Here is a 15,852-nt window from a genome sequence, read left to right on the forward strand (position 1 = left end):
GAGTAATGCACGCCAAGGCCAACCACAGATAACAGATCATAGAGTACTGTAGGTAGGTAAAACCAGGTCTCTGGGTAAAACTCACCAGGAAATTGCGATGGCCACCAATGAAAGTAATGTTATTGAGCCTTTGGAAGAATGTGCAATGATAAATTCACATCCTGACATCCAACAACTGTGCAGCTTTTCCTCCTTGATTGTCTCTGCACCGTGTGGGGGGGCGGTTTTGTTGAGAGGGGTGGGCGGCGGAGAAGAGAGGAACTAGCGTGACACAGTAGATACTCTCACACTTAAATGAAACAAATACACATAATTTAGGTAAATAACATGAGTAAACATAATTTGTTTCTTTCAGTAGGGGCAGGTGGTCTTACAGGAGGGGCTGGCCTTCAAGTGATGTGACTAGAGATTTCATATGTAACTTCAGCCAAGTAGCAAACAAGCCATGCTGCCATACTACTTAATTGTATTCCAAGCAGAGGACATTCAGATTACAGTCAGTGAGGGTTTGTAATAAGGTTAAAAGAATGTTAATGAGGTTTAATAAACAGCCGTCAGCAGATGAATTAAAAGTTTTAACACCAAAGCACTTTTTTTTTTTTTTCTTTTTTTTTTTTTTTTTGTAAGTTGAACGTGATGCTGGGTCTCATTGAGGAAGTTGGTGCTCTACTGAAGATGATTTTTTTTGACAGTCTGAAATCAAAATATAATGTAGGAGTGGACCGACCAGCACTCTGTCATTACAGTCGTCCTCATTATGTTGTTCTTTGTTTCTTCCTCTAGCACACCATCATCCCACGGGGGTCGTTGTCTCTCAAGGTTCTGGCAGAGCTGCCCATCATAGTGGTGCTGATGTATCAGGTAAGAGAATTACCCCACCTGTCTTTTTTTTTTTTTTTTTTTTTTTTTTTACCTTTACCCTTTACTGACAGCAGGAGTGGAAATGAAATCAGCATTTATTTCAAATATTTGCAGTTTTAGATAATTGGGGTTGTGCAAGTTGTAGCATGTTTTCCCCTTAAAGTTTATATAAGAAGTCAAGGAAAGGAAATGATACCCTTCAGCTGTGATAATGTGTGTGTGTGTGTGTGTTTATTAAAATGAGGTGAGTTTTTTTCATTTACTGAGGATCTGTGTTGTCCCTTCAGCTGTATAAGCTGAACATTCACAACGTGGTGTCGGAGTTTGTGCCCCTCATCATGAACACCATCATGCTGCAGGTGTCCCCACAAGCCAGGTAAGATGCATCTGTGTGTGTGTGTGTGTGTGTGTGTGTGTGTGTGTTTTAATATGTCTGGGCACGCTCATGCATGCGGGCTGTGCCAGCGTGTCTCAAATAGGAGTTAGAGTGTGCCTTTAACAAATTTCATTTTCACTTTACAGCCTTCGAAATGAGTTTCGGCATGTTTTAAGAGAATTGATTTTTTTTTTTTTTTCCACCTCGCCCTTCCTCCCTAGCAGTAAGTTTGTTGATGGCGTTCCTTGGCACTTTGCCTGCCAAAGCCAGAGTTAAAATCCATTTGGGAAAGTTAAAATTGTAGAAATTGGCTTAGCAGGAGGTGAAACCTCTCAGGGTTGGGATGAGGGTTGTGTTAAGCATTCCAAACGGGAAGGAAATGGAGCAGAGTTAATTTAGAAAAGAAAAAAAAAGTCTTAGTAGTCTCCGGCAGGTAAAGAGACAGTTTCATCCTGACGTGCAGTAAAAGCTGTGACGCAAACACAAAACAAGTCACCCATGTTGAATTGACTCGTGTAGATTGAAAATTTCAAACTCTATAATTGCCACCTACCACAAGAATACACCAGCATTAATGTCTTTGTTGGCGCTAAATGGCTTTTGTATGTAAATTGTGCTATTTCTTTCGCAGGCAACACAAACTTTATAACAAGGAGCTGTATGCAGACTTCATCGCCGCGCAGATCAAGACTCTGTCATTTCTCGCCTACATCATCCGAATCTACCAGGTACACCTGTTTGATGGAGTGTTTCCACTTTGAATCAATAGATTTAATGAGTTAAAACTCTTTGATTTTTGTCTGTGCATGTTTTTTCCCACCAACATTTTACCATATATGCTACGCTGATGCAACTTAGCAGTAACTTCTAGCACAGATCCCTAAAATAAAAAGATGTAGAGGTATATAAATGAAGTGCACATGTTTTGAGGGATTGTTTTCTGGTGGGTTTTTATTCTTCCTGTGGGTGTCAGGTGATTGGCAGGAAGCAGAGCATAATATAATGTGCTCACTGATAATGAAGACATTGCAAAGCTGCAAAGAATAAAGATAAAAACCCACTCTTTGAAAAAATAAATTAAGACTTACTTTAGTTCTTCACATGAACATGAAATAGCTTCTTCTGAAACTATCTCCAACTTCTGCTTTGTCAAAACCCCAAACAATTGGCACGAATATAAAAAATATTGATAATACCACAATAAAGAACTTCTTACTCACCTAGAAGAATTTCATTAGTATGAGATTTAGTGTAGTGTTGTTTTTGTCCTGTCACACTACACACACACACACACACACACACACACACACACACACACACACACACTTCTGTCCAGAAACAAAATTTAATGAACGGATATTGGAATGTGGTGCAAAATATGATGCAAGGTCTTTTTGATTTAAAAATAAAAACAACTACAATTATTAATATTAGTACAGAGTAAAAGTTGGAATGAAAAAAGGGCGAAAGTAAAGTGGATTTAAACGTATGATGTCTTGACAATCTTAAACCAACAATTTAATAAGATGCAGTTAAAACACTATAAACGAGTTTGAGTTAATTAGTAAAAATATAATTCATGAGTATGCTGCCTGAGGTAGAGATTTTAACCATTCTTTATGTTTGTAGTGCACATCCTTATTTCCATAGGTTGAGTGTTCCTCCAATGTCCAGTTTTGTTCCTCAAATGTTAGTTTGGGAATATAGCTTGCCAGGTATTGAGTCATTTTGAAAATTAATTTTGCTTTTAATCATTTGTTTTGTGTGTGTGTGTGTGTGTGTGTGTGTGTGTGTGTGTGTGTGTGTGTGTGTGTGTGTGTGTGTGTGTGTGTGTGTGTGTGTGTGTGTGTGTGTGTGTGTGTGTGTGTGTGTGTGTGTGTGTGTGTGTGTGTGTGTGTGTGTGTGTGTCCGTCCACCCTACCAGGACTTGGTAGGGAAGTACTCTCAGCAGATGGTAAAGGGCATGCTGCAGCTGCTGACCAACTGCCCCTCTGAGACCGCTCACCTCCGCAAGGAACTGCTAATTGCAGCCAAGCACATCCTCACGACTGACCTACGCAGCCGTACGTACACACACACACACAAATGTTTGTGACACTTTTTTTCCCCCCTCACCGGTGAAACTCGACGGCTAATTGCAGCTTAATGTGTTCTTCCTGGTCAAAACATTTAGCAGCCGAGATTTTCTTGCCCGAGTCACACCTCGTTTTTCACAGTTCACGCCTCCGAAATAACATTTTTATTAGCTGTCAAACCGAGGCCCGCAGAACCTCATTTTGATTTGGTGACTGAGCGGTGAAAAAGTGAGAGACTGAATGAAATGGAATAAAAGCTTAACCGCCCATCAGTGAAATCTAGAGACAACGATCCACATTTCTGATGATGTTCTGCGTGTATTCTGAGAGTTCTTTTTTTGCTTCTGGAGCTCAGAACAATAGTTTTTGTACAAGAGATTTTACTTTGTGGAGTCTTAGAAAATAGAAGAAACTTTTCCACCAGAGTTGGGTGTGTAGGTGACAGTTGTTTGCTTGCCTCCAAAGCAGGATAAGAGGCAGTGCTATGGTTAGAAACTACAGTTTTAGCATTAAATGTAATAAAACAAACAGCTTTGGGATTATTGCACATTAATTATTCTTTAGCTTTATGGTAATTTAGAACTGACATTTCCTAACATCTTTGAATACTACCATTTCAATATATCTTCTTTGTGTGTTTCAGAGTTTATACCTTGTATGGACAAACTTTTTGATGAATCCATCCTGATTGGTTCTGGCTACACAGCTCGAGAGACTCTTCGGTGAGTTTGTGTGTGTGTGTGTGTGTGTGTGTGTGTGTGTGTGTGTGTGTATTTGTATACGATTAGAATCATTTGATCTCCTTGGCATCGGTACCCTCTTTTTCTCTCTCTCTCCTGGTGGTTGATTGCTCAGCCAGGTGCATGTTAAGTGTCCTAGCATATTAATCAGGCAGATCTCAGCACTGCCTAAAATTCTCAGGGAAGCTGAGTACAACGCTGCAGCACTGTCAACTTCTCATGTACGCCCGTATCTCTAGAGGGCAGGCTGCCTTCATATCCTCCCATAGGTCTATCTGAAAACCTCCTTGACCCATCCTCAGTTGCAAAACTGGCTCACCTCATCAACAAAATAGCTGTCATTCCATATTAGTACCGCATAGGAAACAAGGCAGTTGGATGAGACCTGGCAGGACTATCAGTGTCACTCATTAGCTCACCTTCTCTCTCTCTTTCTCCCTCACATATGCCCCTTTCACTTGCATCCCAAAGCTACTTTCCATATCTGTCAAGCTTCTCTTGTCTTCACCTTTTGTGATTGCTGCTTTTTCGACCTTCTCGAAAAATGTCAGTTCACATGAGCACAGCATTTTCAGTTTTCACTATAATTAAATCAAACATTCGGTTCTAATTCTACTTCAAATGTCAAAGTTACAATGTCTCTCTTCCTTTCCAGACCCTTGGCCTACAGTACGCTAGCAGACCTGGTGCACCACGTTCGTCAGAACTTACCCTTGACAGATTTATCCCTGGCTGTGCAGCTCTTTGCCAAGAACATTGATGATGAGTCGCTCCCCAGTAACATCCAGACTATGTCCTGCAAGCTGTTGCTCAACCTGGTGGACTGCATCCGCTCTAAGTCAGAGCAGGAGAACGGCAATGGGCGGGACATTCTCATGAGGATGTTGGAGGTAGGCAGCACGGAGCTGTGGTCAACAAAAAAAACATTCATGTTGATGAAAACATGTTCAATCATTTTTCCCTTTTTCTCTCTTATGAATCAGGTGTTTGTGCTGAAGTTTCATACAATCGCCCGCTACCAGCTTGTCTCCATCTTCAAGAAGTGCAAGCCCCAGTCAGAGATGGGTGTGGTGGATCCGGTGGCTTTACCGGGGGTACCGGCCACACCCACTCCATCCACTACCCCTGCCATCGCGCCTCCTGCTCCTCCCACGCCTGTCGCCACAGCGCCTCCAACTGCCTCGACACCCTTTGACCGACCTGGCGAGAAGGAAGACAAGCAGACGTTTCAGGTGTCCGACTGCCGCAGCTTAGTCAAGACGCTGGTGTGCGGGGTGAAGACGATTACCTGGGGCATCACCTCTTGCAAGGCCCCTGGAGGTGAGAGGACACAGATCCATGCTCAACAAATGTTTGTATTAACAGTGCCTACATACACCTTCTAACCTCTGTTTTTGGTTGTCTGTTTCTTTTTCAGAGGCTCAGTTCATTCCTAACAAACAGCTCCAGCCAAAGGAGACACAAATCTACATCAAGCTGGTAAAATATGCCATGCAAGCCTTGGACATCTACCAGGTACTTCTTGACTTTACCAACTTTTATGCACCTTTTTATTTTTCAGCATGTGGATCTTAGTAATAAAATGATTTCAAATTCAGCAACAGTGTTACAGCTCCCATCTCTCTTGCGACTAGGTACAAGTTGCCAATAACCAACAGACATACATCAGGGTGGCCAACTGTCAGACGGTACGCATGAAGGAGGAAAAAGAGGTCCTGGAGCACTTTGCTGGGGTCTTCACCATGATGAACCCCCTGACATTCAAAGAGATCTTTCAGACTACTGTGCCGTACATGGTGGAGAGGATCTCCAAGAACTACGCACTGCAGGTACATACTATCTCTAGAAATGTGCTATTAGTTTTGTAAAAGTGATATTCAGTCTTCAGTTATTACTTAAGCTCAAATCTCATTTGTTCTCTTTTTCTCAGATTGTGGCAAACTCTTTCTTGGCCAACCTGTCTACATCTGCTCTGTTTGCCACTATCCTGGTGGAGTATCTTCTGGAAAGACTGCCAGAGATGGGCTCCAACGTGGAGCTCTCAAACCTCTACCTCAAGCTCTTCAAACTGGTCTTTGGATCAGTGTCGCTTTTTGCTGCAGAGAATGAACAGATGCTCAAAGTAAGTCAGCATGCTGTGAGATGGATAGTCTAACATTTTAATTTTCTTCGTTTGTCAGTCTGTAGTAATATGACTGCCCCTGTTTCCATAGCCACACCTCCACAAGATAGTGAACAGCTCCATGGAGCTGGCTCAATCAGCTAAGGAACCCTACAACTACTTCCTACTCCTCCGGGCTCTCTTTCGCTCTATTGGTGGAGGCAGCCATGACCTGCTCTACCAAGAGTTCCTGCCACTTCTACCCAACCTGCTGCAAGGTAACGCTTCACACTACTCCTCTCATTTATCTGATGTGAAAATTAGCTGTGTTTAACAAATGGAAAAAGTATAATCCTTTGTATGTGCTACACTTCAGTTCATGCTTCTCTTTGTCATTAGGTCTGAACATGCTGCAGAGTGGCCTTCACAAGCAGCACATGAAGGACCTATTTGTGGAGTTGTGTTTGACCGTGCCAGTGCGTCTCAGCTCCTTGCTGCCCTACTTACCCATGCTAATGGATCCGCTGGTATCTGCCCTCAATGGCTCACAGACTCTGGTCAGCCAGGGCCTTCGCACCCTGGAGCTGTGTGTGGACAATCTCCAGCCCGACTTCCTCTACGACCACATCCAGCCCGTCAGGGCTGAGCTCATGCAGGTGGGTGTTTGCTCTTGTCTTTGTGACCACCTTGATACTGTTTTTGAATATAAAAGTAAAGTAACTCACCAACATCAATTTATTAGATCATTTTTTCAGGATCAGTTAGCACATCTGCCCTCTAGTGGTCAATAGGGGCCATGGAAACATCTATAGACACACACTAACACATTTGACCAGAATCACCCACACAGACTTTGGCTGATTCACACCTTCAAGCTCGGTATTGGCCAGAATTTCTACTTTTTCACCAGCTGTATGGATAAAAGCATTTGATTGCTGCGATTCTGTGAGCGTAGCCTTTTATTAATGTCTAGTAGCAGTAATGATTGAAATCAGTCATCACAGCTTTTTACAGTTGTGCTTTTTTAGTTATGCGGTTTAATGCTCTGCTTCTTTTTTTCCAACACCAAAGCTTATATTTCCTCTGCTTTTGACTCTGTGCTGCAGGCCTTGTGGCGTACCCTCCGCAACCCAGCCGAGAGCATCTCCCACGTAGCCTACCGAGTCCTGGGAAAGTTTGGCGGCAGCAACAGGAAGATGCTGAAGGAGTCTCAGAGGCTGCATTACGTGGTGACTGAGGTTCAGGGGCCCAGCATTAAAGCCGAATTCACAGACTGCAAGGCGTCAATACAGCTACCAATGGAGAAAGTAAGACCACACCGTGATCATTTGTAACAGATGCTCGCAGGATGTCCTCCACTTTGTTGAGTTGTTTTGAGGGCTCTGAAAGGGAAAGTTTCGGGATAGTTTCACTCTGCAATACTGCCTAAATTACTTTCTCTCTCTCCCCCTTTACAGCTTTGTATTTCAGCCTCAGAAAGAAAGAATTAAACGTAAAAGAGCTTGATATTCCTCATTATTGTTCTCCACAGAGAGCAATATATCCTTGTCGTAGGGGGTTGTGTGTTTGAGAGAGTGAGTGAGGAGATGTGTGTATCCTCAAGGTAATTAAATTCATCTCCTGTTTCTCCTCCTCATCCCCAGTCAGTAATCATCAATCTCGTGCGGGCCACCATGACGGCATTATTTACTCTCACTAATGGCTGCTCCTTCTTTCTGGCTATCCGTCTGTGTGTTTGCCATCATCATAGGCGCAGGCAGCGCACACACACACACTCACTCACTCACTCACAGACTCACTCACTCACTGTGAATCCACATGCAGAGGCTGAAGGCGTGAGGCTCTGGCAGGCTCATGATACAGCTGTGCCATTAGTTGGCACATTGTGGGAGAGAGATATTAAAGCGCTCTAAGGTACATATTGAGATCAAATACCAGTAATCAGAATAACTTAAATCCCTTCAAATGAGTACAACTTATTTGAGGTGCATATCTCTGAACATCTAAATATCTAATGTATGAATTCTTCTGCTTCTTTTGCCCATTGAGCAATTTCCTTTTTAACTCTTAAGTCTTACTTCTTACTGACATCTTACAAAACATTTTTCTAGGACATTTCATGCTCTGACTAGAACGTCTTGTTTTCTCAGAAGTTTGCATTCAAAATTTCTTCTTTTGACCCTTCGATTTCTTATCTAAGCACTTGACTTGTCAGAATCCCGTTCCTGGCAGAAATATCCTGATATTCTAAAACACTGACAGGTCTACAATTCAATTACGCCGTGCCCTCAACTCCTCTCATCCTCCCTTTTTATTCTCACCTCCCTCTCATCTCGTCCCCTCTGTTCTGAGTGGCATTAATTAGTTCATTTTCTCCCTTTTTAAGTGCCTGGCTGCTGTAGCTTGTCAGCCCATTATGTAGAAATCATAATGACCTTTGCTCGGCCAGATGGCGCTCTGTTACTTCCCGCAAATTTAGCATATATAAATTCATACATTGCACTTTAACTCCCACATGAATAATTTAAGAATATCGACATTTTGGCAACATGGAGGCTTGTCATTTAAAGAATACATAGTGGTTGTCTTGTCTATGATTTGTGTTTTTTTTTTTCTCTCTCCTAGGCCATTGAGACGGCTCTGGACTGTCTGAAGAGTGCCAACACAGAGCCTTACTACAGGCGACAGGCCTGGGAGGTCATTAAGTGTTTTCTGGTGGCCATGACCAGTCTGGATGACAACAAACACGCTCTCTACCAGCTTCTGTCTCATCCCAAGTAAGTCAACTTTCTGGTTTTGATCCTGGACTTTTGTATAATATGGTATAATATGGTACATTGGGATTTATTGGCTATTATATCAATTTCAGAAGAAGTGCTTGTTATTTCAGTTGTAATGCATTAATAGCTCTATCTAAGTATGTTTTGTTAAGGAGGCCCTTTGTAGTGTATTTAATTGCATATATTTAGTGTACAGTTTCATATAGGGTAAATGTGGGCCTGGTGGTTGTGCCTTATTAGTTATTCAGGACTTATTTAGAATATTTATGTGTTTGTGTATCAGTTCTGATAGGTCATGCATCATTACTAAACCCTTGAGGCCGGAATTGTTAAAATTACGAGTCATTACGCAGTTGCTCCTCCTATCATCAGTCGCCCCCTCTTTAACCTTTCCTCAACTTGACCATGACCCTTCTCCCCTCCCGCTGCTTGCCCCTCCCTCCCTGCTTGCCCTCTCCCAACCACACCAGCTCCTCCCAGCTTCCTACACACACACACACACACATACCCCCACACACCCCCCGTCTCGCCACCTGCTGACATACCCCTGCTTTTTCCCTCCCTCGCGTCACGTCTTCTCCATTGCCTCATCAATTCCGCCTCAAGACTGCGAGTTGCTAATTACACACTCGCAAACCCCCTCCCCCTCCCCCCTTTTTTCCCCTCCAACGCTCCGGCAGGCTTCACCACAAGGCAAAGACACATACATGAACAGACAAACAGGAAGGAGGGGCGACTGTCGGGTGGGTTAGTCACATTACCATCATTGATCCCCGGGCAGGGGCTAATTGACTTTCCCCTGTCTGTTTACGCTACTCTCTGCCCCTTACACTCTCCTGTCATTGCGCATCAACACACACACACACACACACACACACACGCACCCAAATACGTTTGTGTGCACACTTTTCTGCAGGGATAATGAAGTGTGTCAGTTATGATCGGGGGGGCTGCAGCCGCCGCCTCCTCTTGTCAGACGTCTCGATTTGCGACGTCCTCTCTCTTTGAAAGATTTTCTCATCTTTTTTTTTCTCTCCCTCGCTTCATTCATCCTCCCACCCCTCTCTCTTTCTCTCTTCCACTCAATATTTGGTCACTGTAAATATAGCCTTTCAGTTTAAAAAGAAAAAAAAAAAAAAAGATACATGGAGCAATTCCTGAAATGCCAAGCGGGGGAGAATGGAGCAGTGTCGGAGTGGCAGGCCCCTGGAATGAGTGAAGGGCAATTGATCTGACATTCTGTCAACCATGCCCCCCCGCCTCAGTTACTCCACCCGCCACGTTCCTTACCCACTCCTTTCCTTTCCACCCCCATCTCCTCCCCCCAAAGAGCAGTCTTTTAAATGGCAATAATGAAATGAAGCGATCCATCAGGTCTGCCCCTGGCGTGTGGCATAAAACACAAGCTCAAGCATGGAGCAAACAGCTGCTCAATCACACCATGGCCCAGTTGTCCTCAGCTGCAGTAAATAACAAAAATACCAACAGGGGGAACCAAGACAGAAAGTGGGAGGCAGAAGTGTGGAAAGACAGAGGGAACTGAAGGAGAGAGAAAATTAAAGAAGAATTAGAGATGCTGGGGGACTGCGGGCAGCATTATGAAATAATTGGCAAATGGCTGAACACAAACTCTTCAATTATCATTGGGATTCCTTAAATTGCAAAAAATGCGAATGTAATACCCTTTTTAATATGTCATCCTCTTATTAATTGTGTGTGTATTTCCCCCCCATCAGCTTCACTGAGAAGTGGATCCCCAACGTCATCATCTCTCACCGCTACAAGGCTCAGGACACACCTGCCCGCAGAACTTTTGAGCAAGCCCTGACTGGAGCATTCATGTCTGCAGTGATAAAGGACCTGAGGCCGAGCGCGCTACCCTTTGTAGCCAGTCTGATTCGCCATTACACCATGGTCGCTGTGGCTCAGCAGTGTGGTGAGGGACTCAAGCTCCTCTCACTCTTTACATTTAATATTAGCTTTTTGTTTGACCTGGGATTGGCATTTATTTCCCAGCTGCACAGGAGTATCACTCTTTGCAATTTCTTTGATCTCATTAAAATCTTGGTTTACAAAATGTAATAAAAATTGCGAAGAAAATCCCTGTACTATTACACAAGTACATAAGTGTAGTTTTAATCTCATTTTTTACATTAAACACAATTTTTTTCTTTTCCTTGGTGTCTCATGTGGTCTTCTTCCTCCGTCCCAGGTCCGTTCCTGCTGCCGTGCTACCAGCTGGGCAGCCAGCCAAGCACGGCCATGTTCCACAGTGAGGAGAACGGCTCTAAGGGCATGGATCCTCTGGTTCTGATCGATGCCATAGCTATCTGCATGGCCTATGAGGAGAAGGAGCTGTGTAAGATCGGAGAGGTGGCCTTGGCAGTCATCTTCGATGTGGCCAGCATCATCCTCGGCTCCAAGGAGAGGGTAAGTCACTGAGATCTTGTGAAAGTTTCTTTCACTCTATAAATATTCTTCTGTGTGTGTGTGTGTGTGTGTGTGTGTGTGTGGGGGGGGGGGGGGGGGGGGGTTAATATACATCATTTATAAATGGTAATCAATTATTATTTTGGCCTCCAGGCATGCCAGCTGCCCTTGTTCTCCTACATCGTTGAGCGTCTGTGTGCGTGCTGCTACGAGCAGGCCTGGTACGCCAAGCTGGGTGGCGTGGTGTCCATCAAGTTCCTGATGGAGAGACTGCCTCTGATCTGGGTGCTACAGAACCAGCTCACCTTCCTCAAGGCCCTGCTCTTTGTCATGATGGACCTCACAGGAGAAGTGAGACTTTTAGATTTTTCTCCTCCCTTGATTCTTTACACAGGCTCGCGGCAGGTGCAATGTTAACATTTGTAACTTCTCTCTTTCGTCGGCTTCACTCTCTCCGCGCTATGACATTGTACTTACTAACGTATTGATTTTTTTCACCCAGGTGTCGAACGGAGCGGTAGCCATGGCGAAGACCACCTTGGAGCAGTTGTTGGTGCGCTGCGCCACTCCGCTGAAAGATGAAGAAAAGACAGATGAGCTGCTGGCCGCCCAAGAAAAGTCTTTCCACATGGTCACGCACGACCTGGTCCGAGAGGTGACCTCACCTAATTCAACCGTCAGGAAGCAAGCCATGCACTCCCTGCAGGTGCTCGCCCAGGTCACCGGCAAAAGTGTCACAGTCATTATGGAACCACACAAAGAGGTGAAGCCCAAAACTTCTCTAAACTTTTCTGTAATGGTATATCGTGATTTAAAGCTGTGCCCTGCAGTACTTGTATATATAAATACACCTGTTTTCTCAGTCTATAAATAAAAAAAGTTAAATCAGAGAGTGTGTCCCATCACCCCAGACTAATAACTTCTAGCTTCTGAATTTTTGAATCTTTAGAGAGTAATACAAGCTGTCATTTAATCCACATTAATTGATTGATTCCTTCTTTTCAGGTTTTGCAAGATATGGTTCCTCCCAAGAAACACCTGCTGCGCCACCAGCCTGCCAACGCCCAGATCGGCCTGATGGAGGGCAACACCTTCTGCACCACCCTGCAGCCTCGCCTCTTCACCATGGACCTCAATGTCATGGAGCACAAAGTCTTCTATACAGAGGTGCGCAGATGTCAGGAAATTCAGTTTTTCAATTTGTGTTTTTACCTCATTTGTTTTCGAACTGATAACTTTGATAACAATTCTGCAGATTGCTTTTCCTCTAAATAGCTTAAATCACCACTTTTAGCACACTGGTTATTGATTCTGACCTTTAATTTTTTTTCCTCCTGTGTGTTTAATTCTCTAGCTGTTGAATCTGTGCGAGGCAGAAGACGCTGCTCTGATGAAGCTGCCGTGCTACAAGAGCCTCCCCTCCCTGGTTCCCCTCCGCATCGCCGCTCTCAGTGAGTAGGCCCAGTTTGACTCAGTATTGGTTCCTATTAATGTTATTACTTTGCAATTGGTGCTTCTTTGTCTTTTCATTGCAAATCATTCTCAATGACGATGAAAACCTGCTATAATACGAAATAATAATCCTCGACTTTGTGTCTGGGGAAGATGAATTTGACAGATTTTATTATAATCTAATGGTGTTAAAATTACTCTCCTGTTATAGCAGGGACTGTCTCGATTATTATTTTTCAGCGCTTTGTCACTTACTTTGCTTTAGCGCTGGGGGAATTGAATTACTAACAAGTCCACGAAAATCTGAAATGGCATTAAAATAATCTGACCTCTCACTCTTGGGATTTTTTTTAGTTGATCAGTTGATTTTCTTTCTTGTTAGAAGCGGAATGGTTCATTGTTAATATTCTTTCTCCTTTCTCCAGATGCCCTAGCAGCCTGTAACTACTTGCCTCAGTCTAGAGAAAAGATCATAGCCGCCCTGTTCAAAGCTCTCAACTCCACCAACAACGAACTGCAGGAAGCAGGAGAGGCGTGCATGAGGAAGGTCGGTGCAACACATCCAATCCTTTTTTATATCCGCAGCTTTTGTTTCTCACTTAAGCTCCCCCAAATCACTGCTCCAGCATGAGACATGAAAAATAGTTTCCATTGTATAGGAGGTCTGCTACACCTTCATTATCTGAATTTAAATCTTATCTGAACATCTTTACGCTGGCTGCCAAATTGTTTTAGAATTGATTTCAAGATGTTATTGACTACGTGTAGCGCTGAGGACTATCAGTTTGAGCAAAGACACAACCCCCCCCCCCCCCACGTCCCACATTCATGACCTTTCTACACCTGGATTAAACACTGTGCCCTTTAGCTACGAAGCAATCTATACAGGACCCGACTGGTGGATTTGGTGGCATTCTTTAGATCTTTTCCATTATCCATATTGCATACCGCTCTATCACCTGTTCTACCTTCATCTCTTTATCTATTTGTGTCCTTTTCATATGTGTATTTATTTCATTTGTATTTTTCTTTATTTTGAAAGTATGGTTATGTTCCCTCAGTCTTTTCTATCTCTGTCATGTCATATACCATCTTAGAAGTCCTTTATTAATTCTTCCCCCTCATCCAATTTCCCCACCCAGTTATCTTCATACGGACGTCCCTCCGCTTTATCACACTCTCCATGAACCAGCCCTGCCTCTATTCATCAAAGTATCCATACCGTCTTAGCCTCTATCCATCCACCCGAATCTCTTTGTCCCTTTTTCCCCTCCATTTCTGCGTCCTCATTTTCTTTCTTTACCACTGTCACTCCTTCTCACTATCCTGAGATTTTTTTTTTTTTTTTTTTTTTTTATGTGTGTGTGTGTGTGTGTGCCTGCTCCCTCCATTCTTTCATCTCTGCCCTGCTAGCACTAATGAGCGTTGCCATGGCCCGATCGATACAGGATGGAGTGTTTGTTCTCAGCGCTGAGAGGAAAATGAATGTGGCTGCCATGCATCATTCCCCTCCCCTCCTGTGCGAGGGTGCGGGTGTGCGTCATCGGTGTGTGGTGTTGGCATGTGTGCTTGTTTACTACTGGCCAATGCCCTCATTTGAGTGGCCTTAGTTCCTTAATGGAGACAGAAGGGGTAGCGAGCAGTTCACGGGGGGCCAGTGAATCTGACAAGGCCAGATCTAATGTACACGGAAAATGATTTGGGGAAAGTAAATGAAATGATTTGTTTTCGAAGCCTTGGGTTGTAATAAGACCTGGTCCCAATGTTAATAATTCTTTGAAGCTATAATAGACTTAAAAAAAATGTTTTTAATATGAGTTTGTCAACATTAGTGTAAAGCAGATGTGAGTTATGATGACAGCTTCACATCTAAAATTGACAACCTACACTCAATATTTGAACTTGTGTCTTATTTATTTATATCTATTAAGTGAACGAATTATAAAACACACATTGAAATTGTAAATGACTCTAAACTGAAATTGTTCTTTCGTAGTTTCTGGAAGGCGCTACCATTGAGGTGGACCAAATCCATACTCACATGCGCCCCCTACTGATGATGCTGGGTGACTACCGCAGCCTGACGCTCAACGTGGTGAACCGTCTGACCTCGGTCACGCGTCTTTTCCCCAACTCCTTCAACGACAAGTTCTGCGACCAGATGATGGTGAGTAACGTCGCCCTCCTCCCGCCATCTCGCATCATATTTATTAAAATCACGTGACAGCACAGCAGTTATCATGGGGTCAACATGGAAAGCTTTTTAATTACAGTGTGGATACTAGGACTTCAGCTATAGATTATATGTATTTTATTATTTGCAAAGTTTAAATATTCTATAAATTAATCAGTAAGAGAGTAGGCAGTTTTTTAAGTGTCTTTTTAAATGGTCAGTTATTAGATATAAAGCATTTTTGTTAAACAGCAATTAACAGTTGTTTAAGTGATATTATCATAATTAAAACTAACAAGACTATGGCTCAAGAACTGCATTGTTACATCATATCAGTGTTGTTTCTGTGGCGTATGGTAGTAAGTATTTAAATTGGTATGCCACTGGCAAATAAGTAATTATTGTCTGCATACTCATCATCTGTATAATGGTTTCACAAGGGAACAAAACTTTGCAGCAGAGATTTTGTTTATTTGTTGCAAATTTGAGTAATTCTTTCTGTCTTAGTTGGTGCCTTGTTCACACACACACACACACACACACACACACACACACACACAAACTACACCCACGCACACAGTCTCAATCTTTTCTCTTTGACTCTCTCAGCAACACCTGAGGAAGTGGATGGAGGTGGTTGTAATAACACACAAGGGAGGCCAGAGAAGTGATGGCAGTGTGAGTATATACACACACACAGACAGACATACACACACACATACCCTACAGCTCTAAGAAATGTGATGCAGATGTGAAGCTTCATTCATAACATGTAGATGTGTTGTTGTTTCTTTCATTTACCTCAGTTGAACTCCTCCTGCTTGAATACAATACAGAAGGATGCAATACATTAAGAGCAGGTCA

The 15,852-nt window shown here is 43.2% G+C and overlaps 1 protein-coding gene across 1 annotated transcript in view; it reads left to right on the forward strand.

Moving 5' to 3' along the window:
* Positions 1 to 15,852, forward strand: part of trrap (transformation/transcription domain-associated protein) — a 79,768-nt gene that overhangs the window by 3,384 nt on the left and 60,532 nt on the right. The window contains exons 8-30 of the mRNA XM_053341282.1: positions 784 to 861; positions 1,149 to 1,237; positions 1,869 to 1,965; positions 3,162 to 3,300; positions 3,956 to 4,034; positions 4,708 to 4,942; positions 5,036 to 5,372; positions 5,470 to 5,567; positions 5,687 to 5,881; positions 5,983 to 6,174; positions 6,266 to 6,431; positions 6,553 to 6,809; positions 7,260 to 7,460; positions 8,779 to 8,930; positions 10,670 to 10,869; positions 11,146 to 11,363; positions 11,517 to 11,714; positions 11,866 to 12,126; positions 12,369 to 12,530; positions 12,718 to 12,814; positions 13,241 to 13,362; positions 14,812 to 14,982; positions 15,598 to 15,666. Coding sequence (XP_053197257.1) covers positions 784 to 861; positions 1,149 to 1,237; positions 1,869 to 1,965; positions 3,162 to 3,300; positions 3,956 to 4,034; positions 4,708 to 4,942; positions 5,036 to 5,372; positions 5,470 to 5,567; positions 5,687 to 5,881; positions 5,983 to 6,174; positions 6,266 to 6,431; positions 6,553 to 6,809; positions 7,260 to 7,460; positions 8,779 to 8,930; positions 10,670 to 10,869; positions 11,146 to 11,363; positions 11,517 to 11,714; positions 11,866 to 12,126; positions 12,369 to 12,530; positions 12,718 to 12,814; positions 13,241 to 13,362; positions 14,812 to 14,982; positions 15,598 to 15,666 — 3,813 coding nt within the window. The remainder of the gene's footprint in view (positions 1 to 783; positions 862 to 1,148; positions 1,238 to 1,868; positions 1,966 to 3,161; positions 3,301 to 3,955; positions 4,035 to 4,707; positions 4,943 to 5,035; positions 5,373 to 5,469; positions 5,568 to 5,686; positions 5,882 to 5,982; positions 6,175 to 6,265; positions 6,432 to 6,552; positions 6,810 to 7,259; positions 7,461 to 8,778; positions 8,931 to 10,669; positions 10,870 to 11,145; positions 11,364 to 11,516; positions 11,715 to 11,865; positions 12,127 to 12,368; positions 12,531 to 12,717; positions 12,815 to 13,240; positions 13,363 to 14,811; positions 14,983 to 15,597; positions 15,667 to 15,852) is intronic.

Source organism: Scomber japonicus, chromosome 20 (assembly GCF_027409825.1).
Source record: "Scomber japonicus isolate fScoJap1 chromosome 20, fScoJap1.pri, whole genome shotgun sequence".
Taxonomy (NCBI): Eukaryota; Metazoa; Chordata; class Actinopteri; order Scombriformes; family Scombridae; genus Scomber; species Scomber japonicus.